Source organism: Rhopalosiphum maidis, chromosome 4 (assembly GCF_003676215.2).
Source record: "Rhopalosiphum maidis isolate BTI-1 chromosome 4, ASM367621v3, whole genome shotgun sequence".
Lineage (NCBI taxonomy): Eukaryota > Metazoa > Arthropoda > Insecta > Hemiptera > Aphididae > Rhopalosiphum > Rhopalosiphum maidis.
In genome coordinates this window covers 21,732,669-21,755,756 of record NC_040880.1, presented here as the reverse complement: position 1 = coordinate 21,755,756, position 23,088 = coordinate 21,732,669, and the positions used below count along the sequence as shown (strand labels likewise).

Sequence of the window (23,088 nt, the reverse complement as noted above, 5' to 3'; positions counted from 1 at the left end):
TACTGGTAGAATTGATTAAGGTCACGATCATAGAGAAATGGCACCGGTCTTCTTTGCGGTGTGTATTATATGTATAATAATTATACCTATATAAAATTAAACAACTGCATGCAGTATATTATACTTATAACCCTGAAATAATTATTATAGAAGGGATGATAATACATATTGTAATTTGTAGTTGTTAAAATACAGTCAAGACTTTCTTAAGATTTTATACACTTAAAAATTATTAAATAATAAATATGCACTAAAATCCTTAAGTTAGGTTTAAAATTAAAAAAATATGAATCAAAAAGTAAAAAAGTATTGCCTAGATTTTGCAATGGTATCTAATAGCGATGTAATACAAATTTTGGATTAACTTCCACTTACAACTAGCAAAAAGGAAAAACATGTAAACGCTTTAACAGCTTTACAAAGTATAGGTAAACAGTCATTCTAAATAACAGAGTTAATAAACATCACCTTTAGTTTTTTTTACAAAAATATTATAGTATTATTATTTATTACTGACTAAGGTTAGGTTAGCTATATTATGAAATGGTTAATGGGTAAAAAAGTCGATTTTTACAGGATGAACCCAATTGTCGTAGACGAACAGTAATTATACTTGATGTAATAATATCGAGATCTGTAGTTAGGAGGCAATGCAGAAGTGGGCTGCGTGCAGTACAGTCGCGGGTCACATAATCTATTATATTATGTTGGAACCTGTATAATATGTATATTAATAATAAACCGATATTGTCGCACATTCACCATGTCATGATCTACATCATCCGGAGTAAGAGAACGGGTTATGATCGAATATTAATATCATAATAAAAGATAACTGACTAATCATTAATAAAATTATAGATGTTCTAAATGATACTATACAATTTAAAAAATTTTTAAACCGTAAAAATAATGATGTAAAAATGTGAAAACTAATGATTTCAAATTGTATTTATATGTTCAATAAAATAGTTTTTTATTCCCAACATAAAAATTTTTAAAAATCTTTTGATAATAGAACTCTTTACTTCATTTTTTAACAGTAGTAGATAAAAAAAATACGCTGTCCCAAAATTATTTATAATGTGACTACCTATCTGGATACTTTATTTTAAAAACAAAATATGTATTATAATTTATAATACATTTATTTGCACGTTGGTACTTTTTAAAGTATTCATGCATAGTTGTACAATAATTAATAGAGAAAAGAACAAAATTAAATAGACTAAATAAAATATGAATTTTAACCACATGTTAAAATCATCTTTAGCAAAAAACTATTAGCCGAATAACGTGATAAAATAAAAATTGTATCTGATGAGAAACGTATTAACTCCTTTCTATTGAGGTTTACGTATAATATTTTATATTATTTATGTTTTATAACGTAGTAAATACATTGCGTATTTTGCTAATCATTTAAAAGGGTGAGAACAAGACAGAACAACGATATATCAATAGAATATGTAATAATGTATGACACATAAACATAAGATATTACATAGTAATATATCAACCCCTTTTACTGACAAAAGCGTCAACGCATATAGCCACCATTAAAATACATTTACAATTATAATGTACGTCATCATCGCGTATACAATGCACTAGGAGTTGGAAATATAACACATTTTAAGGTATTTTTACTGCGATAACAATATTATACATTGTGATATTCATTGTATCACCTATAGCCTATAGGCATTATAATATAGCATGTCCCATAAACGCTATAATACATTCGATTGTAATACAATTACATTTTTACGATTATAGACTATTGGTTATAATTATTAAAATACTATTTTTAGTATTATATTTAAGCTGAATAAAAATAAATACAAAGCGTAATGAATATTTTGCAGGGAGATATATTTTAATGAATATATACACTAAGTATCTCTACATTTTCATGTTTATGAAAAAAATATTAAATAATAATAATTATTTTAATGATTAATTCTGATAAATTAATAATTTAATGATCGAAAGCAAAATTAACTTTTATATATTTTTTAAAATAAAATATCTACCTAGTTTTTGTATATAAATAATCAATGAATCAGAAAGAATCAGAAAGAATAGCCAGAATACCTCACAAATTTTATGGTTAATATTAATATTTCACTTATCTTAACTTAAAATTCTACGATAAAAAAATTAATTTAATATTTTAGGCATCATCAATTTTAGGAAAATAGCTTGTTTCTGTTTATATAAAATTAAAAGAATTAGATTCAGAAATCTTTTTAATTATCAAAATAAAAATTATTTTGCCTGTAAAAACGTTGATTCGTGACTATATAATATATATATACCATTATATAAAAGCAATTTTTTTTTCATTAAATTTAAAACCATCTTGAAAATAAGTGTAGCAATTTACATAAATAATTTGTATGATACAAGTTGTATCAGTTGTATCTAAACCTAATACACTATTTTTCGAGTAATCAATTAATTTAAGTCTTAACTTTATTTCTTAACAGACTATATAGGAGTCATATTATAGGAACACAATAAAATTAAACTGAGTGAGAGTGATAGTGACGCATGCGATATTGTCGTATTCTCGTTTTAAGCGAAACTTATAGTTTTGCATAATTTTTTAAGCCAACACTTACTAGTGTGTTACTACTATAATGACTCAACCTGTGACCCACGCATGTTAAATAGGTGTTTATAGAGAATATCAACTGTAGCATGTTCTAACAATATACACGTTTATAATTATGCAGAATGCAGATGCAGATAGCATGTACTATAAAGTAGCAAAAATAGGCAAAAAAAAAACAATTTTAAAATATATCCGGCCAAAAACTAAGTACATAATATGCAAAAGAAACCATCTACAAAGTACAAAAATCTAAATAATATATTTTTACTGTGGAAATTAGATGTAACGCAAACGGTAAAAACCTCTTTTAATTTCAGTACATTTGGGTATAGAATTGGTTGACCCAAAAGTTCTGTTGATTAAGTTTTCGAGAACTTAAAAAAAAATATTTCAACTATAGTACCTTTAACAACATTTTCGGCGTTAAGAAAAAAACATGCCACCTTGGAGGTCCAGATAGAAGTAGACCGACAGCAAAAAGTATAGAACATTGGTGATAACACTTTTAGAGTAGTGTAAAGGGCTCTGGACGACAAGCAACGAATCTGGTTGATCGGTGATCATTATAGGAAACGATTCGTCGGCCACGAGCGAAATTTCTGTCTGCATATCAGCGAAATACTTCACTACGAAAATAATACCCAACAGAAAACGGAGAAATTAGGAAAAATAAATAAAGGCAAAAAATTAATAATGTTTAAAATTGTCTAGAAACGCGAGTAACGATAGATCAGTCTCTAAGCGCAGAGGCGATACGACTGCAGCGGCGAATAGAAATATACTAAACACTAAAGTACCTATTAAACTGCTATATAGTCAGACAGACGACAGCGCGAGAGAATTGCGCCTGGGCGGCCTGCCGCCCGCGCGTTACATCATAATATATTACAATATAATACGTCTCCACACACTCAACACGGATAACTGGTTTAAATTTCTTCTCACGGAGGACACAACTCGGTAGTCTAATCCAATAAACGCTCCCCCACTCGATCACCCCCGACATACACGATTGACTTGGTTTTTAAACGCTTTCTATATTCATCTGATGAGTTAGATAAAAAATTACTAATAAAATATATATATAAGAGAACACGTAGTATCTGAACAGAAGCTTAAATATTAATTTTATTTCATTAAAAAGCCATGTTATCTAGGTATATAGAATTATGTACATACAATATACCCTGTGTACGAGAAAGACGACCCACGTCTATTTTTATGATTAACTAGTAAATATTTTGGAACGTGTCCGACAGATATTTTTAATTTTTCAACACAATATTAGATTGATACGAGCACAGAATACTTGGGAATTTAATTATTTCTGTGTATGATCAACGGAACCAACGTAAATACACAGTCTATTTGAAATAAAAATTAAAAGTGTAAGTCAAATGGGCCAAATAAAAATCAACTAAGATACAAATCTCGTTAGATAATATATTTAAATTTAAGTCAATACTCAACACGATGAAAAAATATTAAATGGCTTAACAATTAAAAGCACGTACGTACAAAAAAAAAAAACAGAAAAATAGGTACATAGTGTAACTTATTAAGACACATAGACACGTAAACCTAAAGGTAATGATTGCCAAACATCGACGGCCGTTTCAACATAAAAACAATGTCGAATATTATTGTAAAACAATTCTCGCACACATGGCAGGAAAAAAAAACAATAACAAACTTACTTATATTGTCAGTTAAGTATCTCATATAAGAAGTAAAATGATTTAGTATTATAGAACGTATAAAAATATCATAGGAAGTTGGAATATTCTATTTAGTATTTACCAAATTGCTGACGCACTAATCAGTAATCAGTATCATAATTTTCACGCTAAAAATTAATTAGTTATATCACTTATATCTATTATTATAACATTTACAATAATGCAATATAGTTATCGTACAATAACAAAATCAAAGGACAATAATTATATATTATATAATAAATTAAGAGTTTTAAAAGTATAACATATTACGTAATTTGTAATCGTATAGCGATATATACAGTATAAATATACAATATTGAAACAATAATAATACATCGCATGCATAACATATTTTTAGAAGTTAAAATATTTGTAAGACCAAAATAATTTTGTATTTTTTTAGTGATACACATTACACATTATTTTTTATAGAATAATTTTACCTTGTAAAATTTTTAATTATTAATTATGGTTAAAAATATATAATGTGTTTATGAAAAAATAAATAAATAAGTAAAAATAAAATATTTAGAAGATGAAGGATATGCACTTCTAATTAAAGATATATTTTTGTCATTATTGATATTGAAAAACCATTACAAATAATATAATACTAACAATAAGTACCAAATAGTATGATAACAATATTATAAAATATATTAGTCTATTAGCTTATTGTATTATATTTACTATAAAGGTAGTCAAAATAATCTATTAAATTGGATTACCTGCCAACGCTTTAACTATGATTCTATGTTTAATAGACCGACTATTCACATCAGTGATACATGCAAAATTAAAGCTCAAGGTTATGAGTTTATGATAATTGAAATATCTAAATTTCAGAATTTAGAGAACATTTTTAAATGTTTTATTTTTTATAATTTGTTAATTTAAAAACATTGAAAAACAATATGAGGAAATAAGTAAAATATAATCAAGACTTTTCCGGTATCTAATATTCTAATCTGTATTTGTGTACAGTACCTCATTAATGTTGTGGAAGATTGAAGATCGATCTGCGTTAAGGGTAAACATGCAGAAAATAAATATTATTTTCAGCTTACCTGGAGACCCAGGACAGCATGAAATATAGAACATAAGATAAAACATTTATTTAAGACTCAAAACAAATACTTTCTGGCATATTTAAAATTGTATTATATATTATTAATTACATATTAATTATTAATAATTAACCTAAACTATCAAAAAATAATGTTTAAACTTTATTTTAACTAGATATCTTATTAAAACATGATGTCAAAATAAAATATTTAAGTTATTTTTAAACGTTTATACTAAAATAAGTATTTTTTTCTCGCAAGCCTAACAAGTAATGAGATAAAGAAGATTGAATGTTTGATATTTTATATTAATTAACATTACTATAAAAGATTATTTTTTTCATAATTTATGAATGGTATTCAAAATTTCCAACATATCCCCCCCCCATTGCAATAATACTTTTCCATTTATACACAATTTGAAGTTATAATATTTTAAATTTCATGTTGATTTAGGATAACAGTGTTTTAACAAAATTAAAATAATTTAAATATAATTAAAATTAATATAACTATAGGTATTGTTCATCTAAAATAAATATTATTTAATTTTTAATTGTTAATCATATTACCTATAAATAATTCATGATACCAGAAATAATTGTATCTTGTTAATACTTAGGGAAAAATTAAACTAACTCCGCACTACAAAATAAAATAATATCACATTCATTAAGAAGTGATGCCCATGTTATTTCCTTCTTACAAATGCACAACATAATACATTTTCATTTAGCAGAATGCATTTTGTGTTGTTTATTTTAATATTGTAAAAAATTGGCATATCATTAAATTTTAAGTTATGAGTATTATATATGTTCTCTCATCAGTTATTTTTGATATTTTAATTTAAAGTAAGTTGTGAAATTTTAGATTCTGAATTTCTGATTTGATGAATGTATTGGTTTTATAAATTTTTTTGTGTATATATTTTATAGTAATTAAAAAAATAGTATTATTTTCAATATTGATATCTTTGTTTGTAGAAAAGTGAATAGCTAAATTCCTTTTAGGAGATCAAAATTAAAAATAAGCTGGAGAAAAATATGAATTTTTTTTATAAATCTAGTTTTTGGCGAAATTTATATTTTTATTTTCTAAAGATGGCGAAAGAATAATTTCCATTTGATCAAAACGTTTAAAAAATGATTACAAGATTCCTCATAAATTGCTTTTTTATATAACAAACATATTTATAACATACTATAATAAGTATGTATTGACTCAAAAGTTATGTATTTAACAGTATAACATAATATAAATATATATTTTTAATTTTTATAAACATTAAATATTACTAATATAATAAATGCATTTAATCTATCATATTACTAATAGTAAAATAAGTTACTACAATAATTAATAGTTATGTAATTATTAATATAGGCTGACAGAATTGTTTTTTATATGCATTCATTTATTTATCATAGAATTAAAATGTACAACATACACAACAACACTTTTTTAAATTTCAATATTTTACTTCCTAACAAGTCGTTTTTAAAATTATAACAAAAAAAAAATAATGTGAGAACACACATAATATTTCTATATTTGAATTTGATAATAGGATCATTTCACTGTATTATTAAAATTAAACAAAATAGATATATTTGAATGCAAATTTGCTGTGTTCTATATTTATTCACCACATTAATTCTAACTTCTCCATATTTAAATATTTAATTATATTATAACATACTGTATGAATTATCCTGTCCTAAATATAAATTTTATTCAAATTTCAAATAGTCAATTTTTTTAAAATTATATATGTACTTAATTAATGTTTGAATGAAAAAAATAATCATTCTTCATATAAACATTATATACCTATTATAAAATATTCTTTATGTACTCTTGGACTAAAAATTACAATGCAAAAAAGCTAAAACTGGTTGAATATAATATATTATTATTGCAATAAACTATATTATTGTTTATGATAGACCAAACTTACATATCGGTGTTAATGTGGCTTTCGCAACCATCCAATTTGTCATCATCACTGCAAAGTTCTGATGATCTTCCTATGAGATCTTTGCAAGTCTGCTGAAGTTCTTTTAACTGTTTTTCATTATTCTCTATTCTCTATAAAATTGCAATGATAATGATTAAAATTATATTATTATTGGATATAATTTAATTCATAAATTTATTTAATTTTATATTACAGCTAGTATTGATGATAGTGCTTCACTGCCTGGGGTCATAATAGTCATCAAGTTGTTAGCTAGTTGTTTTAAGTTAACTAATCGTTTTTCATGTTCATTAAGCTCATGTTCTGAACCTGAATCTGACATGCCACTGTCAGAAGCAGATCCAAAACATCCAGATTTTTGGTTTCCACCAACAACACCATCATCACCAAAACCTTTGAATTTCATCTCAAGCTCCATTAGCTGTTTGTCACACTCAGCCCATGTGATCAATGCATTCTGATATCTTAATATTTCACTTTCTAATCTGTAACCATGAATACAGTTGTAAATATAATTGTTTATAAGATAAGGCAAAATAATATTAGCATTTAATCCAGTATTTGCGCAATGATTCTACTTATTATGTTTTACTACAGTATAATATTATTATGCTTTAATTTAAATTATTGTTTATCAGAAAATATGAGAAGTTATAAACTATTATCAAATACACCAACAACTAGGTATTGCCCGCCAGACTTAAAAAATATATACAGAATTTATGAAAAACATCCAGATCTACCAGAAATATCAATTTGTTGTGCAAGTCGAATAAGTAACAGATTTATGTTGACTGAGAAAATTTGCATAAAAAAATTTAATCCACAATTTATCAAAGTAAATGCATTTTAAGTAGTTTTTATCAATTAAATAATACAGGTAAATAATTTATACACACACACACATATATATATAAATATTGTAAATAATGGATAAGCATTGTTTACACTTTTTATCCAATACATAATACATGCAGTTTAAAAAAAAGTCATAATACAAATGTGGACAAAAATGAATAAATTACATCAAATTTTAAGGTTCAAAGTTGTAACAAAATAATCAAGTATCGAGTGCAAGCCTTATACACACCACAGTTTGAAAATGAAATCAATGGAGTGTTATTGATTGAAGTAATTAACTTAGATCTCAAACATTATTTAGTATTGATGATTTGATGAAAATTGTATGTAGATAAATGGAATTCCTAATACATTCTTTAATGAATCAACAAATTATTACAATACATTTTTTATCGAAAACAATAATTATCTCTGGGACAAAAAACAATGCACAATTTATGGCACGAATATAAAATCATCAAATAGGATGGCAATAAATTACTATGAAAAATGGATAACAATATCAAACAATACTATTACTATTAAAAGAAAATGTCAAGAGTTAGCGAAGTATATAAATATAAATTATAATAAATGCATACAAAAATATGGTTCAAATTACATTTTAAGAACAATAATGATGTTAACAGTGGAAATAAATGGTTGTGTCCAATGAGACAAGATGTGCAATTTTGTGAAGAAGATATAGGTTGTCCAATGATGTGTGACAATCAATTAATTGGAATTGCCAGTCAAAGATATAATTGGAGGACTTGGGCAATGAAAATGGACTGTGGAAATTTGGATGTGGAATTCAGATATTTGTTTTTAAATTGGGAATATGTGAGATGGATAAAACAAGTCATTGGGACAAATCCTTAAAATGTACAATATTGAGCTTTATTTTACAAGCAGTAAAAAAACTTTTTAAAATTATTTGTTTTAAAAGAAAGACCTTTGGTGTCTAATACTATTTAAGTACAGTTACCTCTGTCTAGTGTTAGCATAAATAGAATATAGATCTGTGACTTCTTTGTTCATATGATTCGAAACATTATTTGAATCATTCAAGTCATTGAAGTGTCTGTTTAACTCCTCAGTGATGCTCACTATGTTGCGACTACTCCAATAAGTATCCAAACTTGATAATTCAGTCTAAAAGTATTAAGAGTAAATTTATAACAAGTCAAATCCATATTTGTATTGTTTTAAAATCAAAATAGGTAAATTATTTATTATGTACCTTAGCAGTGTGGATTAAGGCTTGGAGTTCATTTTTGTTTTGTACGTTACTATCTAGCCGATCATTACGCAAAAATGACATCAAACGACTTTTGATCGCAGCTATATCGGTCTTTAGCAATTGGATTTTCTCCTGTTTTGAGATATCCAGTTCCAAACGTTCACACTTTTTAACCATACCTGAAAACAGATAAGGATAATCCAATTAGTATAAAAATTAATTATAAATTAGTGATTAACAATAAAGAATAATAAATTAATATGAGAACAATTATATTATACATTATATAAGATACTATGTATTATATCCATTTAACTTTAAATATAATACATTTTTGTTTTTTAAAAATAATTCTAAAAAAGTGCATGGAAGCTAGATTAAATTTATAATAAAATGTTTTAACGTTTAAAGTTTAAAGTATTTAGAACACTAAAATTTCGATGAAAAATATTTTAAATTTAAACGCTTAAAAATAAAAAAAATGTATCTAACGATTATAATATACATATACTTGGTATAATATTATGTTATTACTACCCCTAATATGTGACGACTTTTTGAGGAAAGCAGCCACCCATTAGTAACTTTCACATGACTATTATTTTTTTATATTTTCAAATAATTGATTTGTATCACATTTACTTATTGTCCTCCAGTGGTATAAATTGTAAATTAAATTAAAAAATTAAATTTACAAATCAATAAAATAACATTAAATAATTTAGAATATTATCATAATATTGTATTGTATTTCAATTCTTAAAAGAGAAAAATCCATCGTATGAGAGGATATTATAAGACCAAACGCGCATTAGAAAATTTTTTTTTTGTCTTGCACACACGTTTTTTACCTTCGTTGTCTGTTACGCAAGCTATAGTGTTATTTAGTTCGATGATGCATCGTCTCAACGTTTCCGTCTCTTTAGATCGGTAATTTCTAACCCTGTCTTTCATAACGTCAAATCTCTGGTTGATATCGATTTCGGGAAACTCGTCATCAACGACAGTGGACGATTCATCAAGGCAGGTAGCTGTGGTTCGATAAAAATTCGACTTTTTCGGGGTCGATCGGTGAAGTCGTTCTAGGTCGTTCTTTATTTGTTGAAAACTCTCGTCTAGGTTACAGTCAAAAACACTGGAAGAATCGGTTTCGTCCGGGCTTGTGTTGAATTCCAATCGCTGTGATTCTAAGTCGAACAACGGCATTTCGAAATCAGACATGTCGCCGTCGTTATCCGGTTTGTGGTCCATGTGGAATTATTATTATTATTATACTTCACAATTTGCAGGCGGTTATTCTTTTTTTACGAGCCCGCCAGCACCACGGAGTAGTTGTTTTATAAATAGAATTGAATATACTACAAATATCTTTTCTAGCGGTTCTAGGCCAACGTATTCTAGGTTATTTTGTCATCATTTGCACGAAGTAACCAGTAAATTGACATTTCTCTGAAATATGCATTATTATACATATATATAACTTTATAGGTGTTATGCAATCGTTCGCATTTTTATAATACAGTACGGTCCATTCTGTGTTTTTTAACGATTCACTCATCGCAATTTGTAATTTTTAAATCATAAACTACCTTTTCCTTTACAAAACAGGACACTAACAGGCCATAATTATTTTGAGTTAACATACAAAAATAAAAATAAATATTTAATGACAATTTGCAAAACATTAAAAATGTATACAATTGTTGTTGTACAATAGATATATAGATTTAAGTATAGAATTAACAATTACTTGAATTACTTAACTAATAGTTAATACTTATGAGTTATGAGTGTAATAAACTTATAACTTAAAAATTATAAGTTATAACCCTATCACCATACATTAGCTTTATCAAAGATTAATAGCTGAACCATCAGGTGACTGTCTGATGTCTGTCAACTGTTGGTAGTATTTAATCTAAAAACTTCAAATTTATTATCAATATGTATCTCATATTTTGTATGTAAGTCAAATACGTGATCTGTTTATATAAAATGGGAAAACAAAAAATGTTAAATTGTAATATATTATTATCATGTTTGTTTTATATTTTGCCATTTTTTACGCTATTGTCTATTGTATGTGTATTGTGTAGTAGTAACAATGAAGCGTATATAGGTACCTAACCTATCTCGAAAATGTTATTTTTAAATATCTTTTTATACAATTTTAATGAATTAATAATAATATTTATTACAGGTATTTAATTTTTACAAAATATCGGAAATTAATTGCGTAACAGTGTTCAAAAAATGATGATTTTTAGGAAATCGTTTTTAATTTATAAAATATTAATCATTAACTAAGCTTAATTTTATTACAAACAATATATTGTTATAATTATTAATTTTTATTTCAGTTTTGTTAAGGCATAATATAAAAATTACCGAATTAGTAGTAACGGATGGTTCGAATTAATATACCTTATCAAGGGCCTTAGCATAATATTTCTCTACTCTATTAAATCCTAAAAATTGTTAATCGGATAAATTTTTAAGAAATGTTGGTAAAGTATAACAATATCCAAGAAAATGCTTGATTGGAGGTTAAAAACTGTCGGAGAAACATACGCAAATTATATACATATAAATTTGTAAAAATGTAATTCATATATATAATTAACATAAAATAACATTCTTTTGTTCGGTGAAAACGACGGATGTACACGTTTTACATATATGTATATCTCGAATGTTAAAACTGAATTTAATTAATATAATCATAAATAATTTGGTTATTTTAAAAGATAGTGAGAGTACAAAGATTTAAATTCCCAATACGTGCAAAAAGTTAAACGTTTTGTATAACAATTCCATAATATTATATCTATAAAAGGAAAATACTAAATAAACATAATAGAAATTTGGAAATTAAATTTAACATGCAAGAGAATAATTAAGTTTGTTTTCTATTTATAATTTTATAAATTTATAATACGAGTACATATAAGTATAAATATAGAACAATAACATATCATATTGTGAAAAATATAAACAATGGAATTTATTTTATTTTTAATAAGATCACATTCTTATATGTGTTTATAAAAAAAAAAAACTATTATTTTTACTAAAATATAATCTCAAGACAATTTAGATAAATTAAATACTGGTCATTTTTAAACAATAAACAAACGTTATAATGTATAGTTAAAACAAAATACTTATATTGTTTTATTTATTTTTTAATGAATATGATAAGTAGTAGGATATTGATATTCTATATTTCTATACATTTCTAAACTACAGATGACCGATAACAAAAACAGATGTGAATAGAATAGTACGAAAGTACTCATTGATAATAAATTTAAAAACGAATCTATATAATATACGCACGCGTTCTAAGGATTAAGTGAAAAACATTTTTAGAAAAATCCATTTGTTACCTATTAATAATATAGTATCCACTTAGTGATTAAAATGTATGGCATTAAGGGCTAAGGGCTTTATTGACTAAGAGATGTATTAAAAAACACGTTTCCTGCGAGGCGATGATTGTGTTTTTATACACCGACGGGGGCCCTTGAAATGTTTAAATTTTTATAAATAGGGTCTCGAATAGACGATTTATTATTATATAATATAAAGTGCACAGGAAGTGGTCATATAATAATTTTGTCAGTCAGATATAAATAATAGCATTGAATTTTTTTATAATACACAACATAAAGGGAAACCGAAAGAACAGAAAAATCGGAAAATGGAATCTGGAATAAGTTTTATAAGTTAAACTACATATTGAAGTTTTTAATAAAAGATGTAATTAATAATTTAATAAAGGAAGTAGGCACAGCTTAATACATGGGAAACATATAATATAATAGTTTGTGTGATTATTAATGGATTATCGATTATATTAAGTTCAATTTAATGATTTAGTTTTACTAAAGAATGTTGTATTAAAAAAAAAAAATAACTGGAAATAGATCACTAAAGGGCGTTAATTATTAAATTTATAGTTATTGAACTTAGACAAATGTTTAATATTTATTTATTGTATATGTTATTCAATATAATATATGTAATACTAAATATGTCGGAAGTTTACGTCGCATGAAGTATAAAATAAGAATATTGTCAAATTATGAAATATATTTTTATTTATAGCTGATATTAAATAATCTTTCAATTGAGTAATAATATTTGAATGAATAACTACATAAAACTGAGTATTTCACCTATAAGAGTTTAAACAACGTGCAGGGTTATCTTATCATGAGAAATACAATTGAACATTGATACATCTAATACACACTATCAAAATAAACATGAAACATAATTGTTATTCGTTAGATTCATCACATCGATATATCAATTATCGTAGAGTGAAGACACTGTCATTAATGGAAAGCGGAAATATCCGCTCATGTATATATGTCTAAATTTCAATCAAATATAATTTTTTAATCCACAAGTCAAAAAAGCATTAGCGGCGGATTTTATGTGTGGAACTTGAATAAGATATTTTTAAAAACATCAAAATTTGAACTAGTTAGTGATCTTTTTTTAAAGTAACTTGGTAAGAACTAAGTACGTTTAAGGACCAGGACTATTACTAGTAAACATTTATTTCAATACTTCAAAGTTAACCTGCTCAAAACTTTGCAAAAACGAAAATTCATAATATCTTAGTACTTATTTCGACGAATGCCAGAATGATTCTGTACGAATTATTTGTACCTACTTTTTAAATATAATAAGAATATTGTGGGATCGGAATTAATCAACGTCTATGATTATAATATAACTATACAATATTATAATATTGTACATTTGTACAGCTAAATGTGTAGAATGTAGATTATCAATTATCATTCCTCGAACGGTACAAACTGGTCGTGTAATTACGCGTCAGAGGGCAGAGCCTGTTGATTCCAGCGTCTCCAGGTGGTAGGTATATCCCACGTTTCTATGGTATTGACGAGACAGCACGTGGTGTCCGCCGAATGCTAAAAATGAGTACTGTTTATCGAGTATAACGTTTGCACGTGACAAGAATTTAGATCGCTATTATTATTTCTATTATTATTCTATCATCGCTTAAGTTGTTGACACACATAATATTACCTATTATAGTATTATGTCGAGTACATTGTACATATTATTATGTACCGTTTAGAAAAATAAAAATAAAAACACAAAACATATCAAAATGGACCGCACCGATTAACATGCGGTTTTTTTTATGTTTGTTAAGATTTATTTTTGTGTATACATCGACCGTCGGCACAAATATATTGTATTGTCGCGCGCGTACGTTTATGAATAATAATAATTAATAAGCGTAATAAAAAACCACGTCTCGCAGATGACTGTACCAAGCCCCGAAGAATGCACACAAGTGCATAACACATTATTTCAAAAATTATTATTATTATTATTACTATTATAATATTAACCCTTCGCGTGTGAAAAAAATGCGTCCCCGTAGACTCTTTAACGACGCGTTGATGAAACGGTGGCGATGTTTAAAGGGAGGGAGAGAATATTTAATGAAACGGTTACCGAATGCGTAAACAAAATTTAGACGTCTGCGAGGTCGTAGTCCACGGAATAACGTGTTGTAATGTGTTTCGAACACAGTTAATAAATTAAAACATGTTTACACGGTATATTGGAATATTGTTTTTACGGTACACGGAATTGTGAACAATGACGGTGAAATACGGAGAGGGAAAAATCTCCAGAATGCACAGCGATGTGAGTCGATTATTAAATTGTTTGGATATCAAAAATTGGCAAAGTTCTGAATGACTTCTTGGTACGATTTCGTCGTCGACTCCAGCAACTTCGGTTTTAATTGAAATACTAATACAGATCTTCTATTACAAAACTATTTGGGTGAATTTCGTTTATCTCCCGATTGACTTTGGAGTTCAGCGATGCGTGTACTGTACTCACCACATCATGTTATGATACTCGCACACGTATAATAAGTAATAATAATAATAATAATAATAATAATAATAATAATGGCCGTCGTCGACATAATAATATTATAATAATATGATAATCGCATTCTGTCGGATTGACGAGGCAAGACGATAGGCAAAACTCGGAAAGCCGGGTTTCTACTATAGTGTCTTATCGTGTTCTATTTATTTAGTAATATGTCGTAGGTAACAAAATATCGGTAACACATAACTTGCAAATCAAATATACTATTATATTATTTGTATTCAACACTACGCGACACGATATAGTGGAAACCCGGTTTAAAGCTTATAACTTATAAGTATAATGTCGACAGTCGTTGTTGGATAGAACACTAGTGATAACATTTCAAGAAACATTTACAAACTTGAATGTAACGCGACGACTGCGTGACACGAGAACACGAATAGACGTGCATGATAAAAAACAGAGAAAACGATATTTAATCACAAGCACCAAGAAAAAAAACAATAATATTTTACAATATTAAGAACGTTAATCGCAAGACGCACGCGGAACAAATTGCAAAGCAATTACTAGCACAACAACTAACGGTTCGGCAGCTGCTGATTGACTGAATCTGATATCAGAATTACCAAGTGAGGCCCAACGACAAGGCGGCGGCTGGGGCGGCGAGTGGCGACGGCGAACGAAACGCGACGGCGACTCATAAAGCACGCGCGCGTTCGTCGAAACCGCGGTTCGGTTAAGTCTAGTCTAACTTCAACCGTGGTCGAAACGCACGCGCATGAGAAGGGTCCAAGAGGACGATATTAATTTATTTCATCTCGGCGGCGATTCCGTCGTCGCGTTGAATACGTTGTTATCAAACGGAAGCATATTAGAGGGGTAGAACGTGCGGGACATGCGTTTTATTAGCGCACAACACCGTCAGATACGTCAGTGGTTCCCAAAATGATCAAATGGGTTCACGGTTCAGGGATTATAATACATATTTTGCAATTTATAATAGTTGATAATTGATTCAGACAAATGGTACATATGTAATTTTTTTGCTTAAAATATTAAAATGTCTGCTCTGTTTAAAATTTAAATACCTTTTGCTCGATTCTCTACAGAAAAATGATTAATAGATTCATATATTATTTACTAACTCAATAATACAGCGAACGTTTTTGAACTAAAGTATGTAGAAGAAAACGTGACTATATTCAGTTCGATTTAATTATTAACAAGGCAATGAGTTTTATTGTGTAATTAGATTTTAGAATGGCAGTGACGATGAGTAAACTTTTTTCATAGGTCTTTCTCCTCATTTGGTATACCTACCGAAATATCTTCATAATCCAGAGAGATGTCATAGCCACGTGAATTTATAGTTATTCACAGCGCTATTTTAAGATTTAAAGTTAGACATACTCTATTCTATTTCATTTTGAAATAATTAACCAGATTCTGCGCCCCTTTCTAATTTTATTCTTTTACATAGTTAATTACCTATACGACTATACCTAATAATAAAATTACATTTACAGAAACGCAATTACTCATTGTAGTATTGTAATACTCATTATTTTATTACTAAAATTATACTCATTTATATTCATACCTATATAGAGATCAGCAAGGTTGAAAAAATACAAATATTTCATCAAAGGCTGTTATGATTTATCGATTTATAGGGAAGACTGTCAAAATTTAAAATCGTAAACTTTTTATTATAACTGCATAATTTACTTAATTAAGTTATTTTATATTTATATGATATATTTAGATCGTATATATTATATTAAGTTATGGAAAAAATAGAAACATAGAGATCAGATAATTATAAATTATAATATTAGATAATAAAGTGTTAAACAACTAACAAAATGTTAACATGTAGCTATAATAATTATGTTTTATTAAATTTATATACTAATTTAATTTATCAGATGTAAGAATGAAATCATGTTTATGGTAATGTATAAAATATAGACATAAATAAAACGCTGATATACTTTATTATACTTAGATATAAATTATGATAAAACGTTTATGATCGAATGTTCAGTAAGTAGCAACGACACGATACCATGGTTTATATGAACATAGAGCGTGATATATTAAAGCTTTATGATGCATTAATATTCGATCAAATATATTATTATACGTCATATATGTATATTACATAAAAATAAAGTAGGTACTTAAAATGTGTTCATAGGCGTGCATACGGGGGGTTCCGGGTGTGCCTGGGCACCCCCGACATGTAATTGAGACGTTAAAATTTAAATCCTATAGCATATAATGTATGTGCCGTATTTTAACTAATGTTACTAGAATAAAAATAGTATTATTTCTAAAATATGTCGTAAAAAAAATAAATATGTTTCGGGATAAAAAAAATAATACAACGTAAAATATTTTAAATTTGCGTGATAAAACTTATTATGATTATAACAGCTAGATATTATTGACTACAAAAGTAAAAATAATAAATATATATTGCATTTATCTTGAAAATAGATTTTAGATCTAACTATCTAATGAAATATTATATTACTTGGTACTATAGTAATACCACTGGTTAATATGTGATATAATGTAAGTAATATTTATTCGTGCATTATAATTTACTAAAATATGTACATGTCTTGTTAAGAGAGGACCCAAAAAATTGTAGGCACCTCTCGAAATTTAAGTCTGCGTACACCTATGAATATATTTATAAATTTTTATTACATAATATTATATAGACTATAGAGGAAAGTATAATATAGGTGCATACCATGTATTATATTATAATATAAATGTATTAAACTGTAAATTATATAATTTCTCTAATATTAATAAAAAAAAATGTATTATTAGTTATTACAATTTAATAAATAATCCAATAAAAAAATCAGTCTCTTAAATAATAATTTGTAAAATCTAATTAAATTGCATAAGTTATTATATAGGTATAGGTATAATTACTAATTAATATGAAATTAAATACCATTTAGGTTTATCTTTTTTTTTTATGTGAGGGGCAAAGCAAACAATTATTCATATGTTGTGGTTAAATAACGTAAAAGATAAGTTTTAAATTTCAAATATTGGAGTACCTATTATGTAAAATGTATTTTGACATAGGTATTAGATTAACCAGTGTAAATTATATCAAGATTTAAGATCTAACGTCTCTAAGGCCGCGGTATATACGTCAAAAGTAGTATAAGAACGTAAAACGATGTATACCAACAACATTATTTTATATAAATATAATGTATTTAATATATATTATAATTTGTACTTCTTTAAATCGTTTACTATAATCTATAAAACAATTTTTTTAATAGCGACCAACGAGTAATGAGTAATTACTAATGAGCATTAAAAAAAATGTTTATTATATAATGTATAATGTTCAAATTTAATTGAACCAACATAAAAATTAGTGTAACCATGCGTTGAGACGTTTTTTTTTTAAACGTAGGTACAAACCTATGAGATATAATTATATTTTAGTACTCATATACAGAGCCAACGTTCCGAGGTAACAGTTATAATTGTTTACAATAAAACTTTTCTTACCATTCTATTGCTATATACAACTCTATATGTCTCTATGTATCACGCTCTAATTGATTATGCTGAGGTGTAACGTTAGGTTGATAATACGTCAACAGTCAACACGATAGTAATAATATCAAATATATCCTAAACATCAAATAGTACATGTGCACAATTCATAGATCGATAAAAATCGTTTACGATGAAATTTTTCATAGAATTGCAGTATTGTACGAAAAGAGTTCAGTAATTCAGCACCGCGTAGTCAATAACCTACTACATAATTCTATCTATAATTTATAACTATATTATAAATTCATTATTATAAAACCTATATTAAAATGTATATAAAATTTAAAATAATGCAAAAAAAAATGTATTCAAAAATAAAAATTGTTTCAGAGGTATGGACATCGAGGAAATTGTCATAAGTGGTAAAAAAATGAAAAATCGAAAAAGACGATTATGTATAGAGGAAAAATAAAAATAAAAATTAAAAGCTTAAACACCATATATAATATTATGGTACATGATTGAAAATTTGAAACTTGGTACTAAAGAAGTATATATTTATATGTCAAAATTAAGTTAAGTTTTGTTAATAATTACAAAGAAAACTACTTATACTACAATGTATTTCAAATTAAAATTAGAATATTTATTTAAAAAATATCATGATCATACACTTATGTAAATATTTTTATTTATATAGTTATAATACAAACAAGATGAAATAAATCTGAAAACGAATAAAAGAGAATTCTGTATATTTTAAATAAAAATGTATCAATGATAGTAGTTAATTTCTACATAACTATAAAAACTAGGAATTCCGTTTACCCACGCGGCCACACTTACTTATATATGCGTACAACTATATATATGGTATAGTACCTAATACCTAAATAGTATAAAGGAATTTATACATATAATTACAGTTTTAAAACTGATTATCATCGCCTTATTGGCGGAATGGTGTATTTTATATTAGTGCTAGAATTCAAAACTATTCCGTAGGTTTGAAGGTGGGCGGTAGCTCGAGGCCGAAATTAAGGTAGAGAAAAACGAGATTGGCAGTTGGCATATTATCTCTACTTTTTTTTTCGAAAGTTGAGATTTGTTTGTTCATCCCAGTTATTCACTTACTGCTACTGTTGCCAGTTCTGTGGGGGTGACGAATGATAGCTAAAAAACGAAAGAAAATAATATCGACGATTTTGTATTCAGGAGTTCGGGGTACGCCATTATAATACATTAATTTATACTCATACAATACAATATGGGTTCGGATTGACAAAAAACGATACATACTAATAATTATTTACCTTTGATCATGGTTTGCGTGGCTGCGTGCGCCACTTCCACCCGGATTGCCATTTATGGATTGTCGTCAGTTAGAATCACATATGGACGAGAAATATTGCATAATAACAATAATAATAATGATGAATATTAAATTTTAATAATAATGTTTTGCACAAATCGCGGGCGAAAACAATACACGGGCATACGGCAACGTTTGACCGACGTGCCACACTGCGCTAGCGCTTTGGATGAACTGGTTCATGATGGCATATATTATTATATTTATTAGCGCGAAACGGTAGCGACAACAATGAGCCAGGCAACAACGAATGGAGAACGGACGTAAAAGTATTTACAAAAAGCGATAGATATATTATGTAGGTGTACACCGACGCACATCTAAAATTATTACCAATATATAGGCAATATAATATTATTATTGAGAGCTATTGCGAATTATAACACTGTATAAGATTATAATAATATTATCGTGTAAGCGGCGAACACGCGATCACCGAACAGGTGATTGCGATACTACACAGATCGCGCAAAACGCGTGCGCCACGAGAGGTTCTCTTGTGAACACACACGGGAGTATAAATCATAATACATGCAGGCGTGACGCTACAGAGCAGGTGGGGCGCAGTCGTCACTCGCCCGCGACCCGACGAATACTATTATGTAGTGTATATATTACTAGCGGCTGGCATTTGGGTGAGTAATATTGACAATATATATATACATATTATATACACATCACCGTCGCGATAATATGATATTATATACCTATTATATATATAGTACACTAGTACCTGTACAGCGTAACTACAGACAGTAACTTTTCAAGCACGCCCACCCGCCACGCCATTTTTATATATATAAATAATGCATTGGCCGAGTTATGATTTTTGGAATTAGTATATACTGACCTCGTTTCAATAGAGAATTTCCATTTTCTCAGCGAAAAATGTTTAAGTGTTGAAATCGATATGTATATACAAAAGAGTAGCTTTTCTTGCTATTCTAATATTTGTGTAATACGTGCATTAGATATATAAACCGAGGAAAATTGCAGTCGAGTTAATGTTTTAATAATAATTAATGTAATAAATAGGTCCATAAAGTATAATTTGATAAAAATATAATTTTGACTAAATATTACTAATGATCAACGACTATTAAATGTCTTTAAATGTATTTAAATTTAAATATTATCGTCGGTAAATAGTAGAAAAACTCAGCAATTATTTATTCAAATTTCGATTTTAGTACATTGACATTTTCAATTGTCCGCTTAACAATTTACCACCTATAGGATCTAAAAATAAAAAAGTATGCAATGCATAGTAATGGAACAATGTAAATATATAAAAATATAACCATTCATTTAGGTATAATGTAACTGCGACGAAAACTCTAGATACGATCTGATCGATTTCCGCATTCGGTTGTGAGGGGAAAAATCGAGATATTAATATGTTTACAGGGGTCACCATGGAGACATGGCGCGTTCTGTTCGTAGGCTTTTCACAGAAGTTCATCGTCTACAAAAACTGCTTATTAGATTTTGTTGTAACTTATAGTATATCATATTATTTGGCAAAACTAATGAAAATCATTGTATTATCATTTTGATTCACGGCGTACCTATACATAACTTTTAACCTCGTTATTTTTAAAGTACAATAAAGTTATAAAAATCTAGCGTATCAATTAAAATTAGGCTGATAAACTAATAAACGATTAAACGCATTCGTCGAGATGAGGTGGCGACTGGCGATACAACACAATATTTCATTACCTTTAAGTATAGCTTGATTAAGTGTAACAGACTAAAGTACCCCTTGGGCAAGTGGCATCGTAAATCTCAATCACAAAGTCCCCGTCGTATGTAGGCTTGGTCTTCAATTTAGTCCATTTAGACCCGTCAGAAATGAGTTTCTTTCGAATAATATGCCGCGGGGCGGTATTTAAACATTTCACTTTTTTTGTGTAAATGTAGTAATAGTATAGTGTCATAATGATATAATAATATAATATACTTTTATAACTATTATTATTATTACTGTTATTTTAAAATTGTTTTTAACTATAAAGTACTTATTTATCGAGTGAACAACTGATTACACGAATTTACAATTCAAGGCCATTAAAATATTTACGCTCGTTATTTTAAGGCTAAAATAAAAATAGATTTTAACTTTTAAGACATTAATCAGGGTCAAATTTTTTAAAATTATTTATTTAAAACGTGTCAAAATGTTCAATATTACAATATAAAATACCACATAATTAACACTCAAGTTTAGGAATAAATAATAATAATAATATTTTTTTAATGGAGTGGATTGATAGCAGTATGTTTTAATTAAATAGATTTGAATGTGTAGATCTATGGTTTAAACTTTAAACTTTAAAATAAATCTAATAAATATTTTTGATTACATTATCTCAAAAAAAATATTTTTTATAATAATATAATAATACTAATTACTTACTTTCGATTTCTGCTATGTCACTGACTGAAACAAACGTTTGGCTATCTTTGATTCCCTCTAAACAAAAACGGAGACAATATTCATTTTCTCTGCACCGTTGTTTTAACTGACCCTGTGAATAAATAAAAATTATAAATATAATAATGTAAGTTTATAGAAGTTGTTCACTTACAATTTCTGTGATCGTAATGTTTGAATTCGGATGCGCGACGAGTTTAGAAAGTACCTGATCCAAGTAATTCAATTGCAATCGACTTCGAAGGATGAGTTTACGAACAGAATCTGACGAATCCTGTTCAAAAGTTTCATCGTCGAGCTAGAATTATATAACAAAAATTAAAATCTCAATAAAATACATATAAATATATTCAT

The 23,088-nt window shown here is 27.3% G+C and overlaps 2 protein-coding genes across 2 annotated transcripts in view; one reads left to right on the top strand and one right to left on the bottom strand.

Moving 5' to 3' along the window:
* The window catches only part of LOC113560417, an 88,931-nt gene that overhangs the window by 5,146 nt on the left and 60,697 nt on the right, over positions 1-23,088 (bottom strand). The window contains exons 15-20 of the mRNA XM_026966278.1: positions 22,889-23,032; positions 22,717-22,828; positions 9,473-9,651; positions 9,218-9,384; positions 7,583-7,874; positions 7,369-7,499 (exon numbers count right to left, since the gene is read on the bottom strand). Coding sequence (XP_026822079.1) covers positions 7,369-7,499; positions 7,583-7,874; positions 9,218-9,384; positions 9,473-9,651; positions 22,717-22,828; positions 22,889-23,032 — 1,025 coding nt within the window. The remainder of the gene's footprint in view (positions 1-7,368; positions 7,500-7,582; positions 7,875-9,217; positions 9,385-9,472; positions 9,652-22,716; positions 22,829-22,888; positions 23,033-23,088) is intronic.
* LOC113560420 lies at positions 7,885-9,204 on the top strand. Its single transcript, XM_026966284.1, has 4 exons — positions 7,885-8,227; positions 8,428-8,520; positions 8,582-8,799; positions 8,880-9,204. Exons 1-4 carry the CDS (start codon positions 7,958-7,960, stop codon positions 9,109-9,111), a joined length of 813 nt encoding a protein of 270 aa, XP_026822085.1. The 5' UTR covers positions 7,885-7,957; the 3' UTR covers positions 9,112-9,204.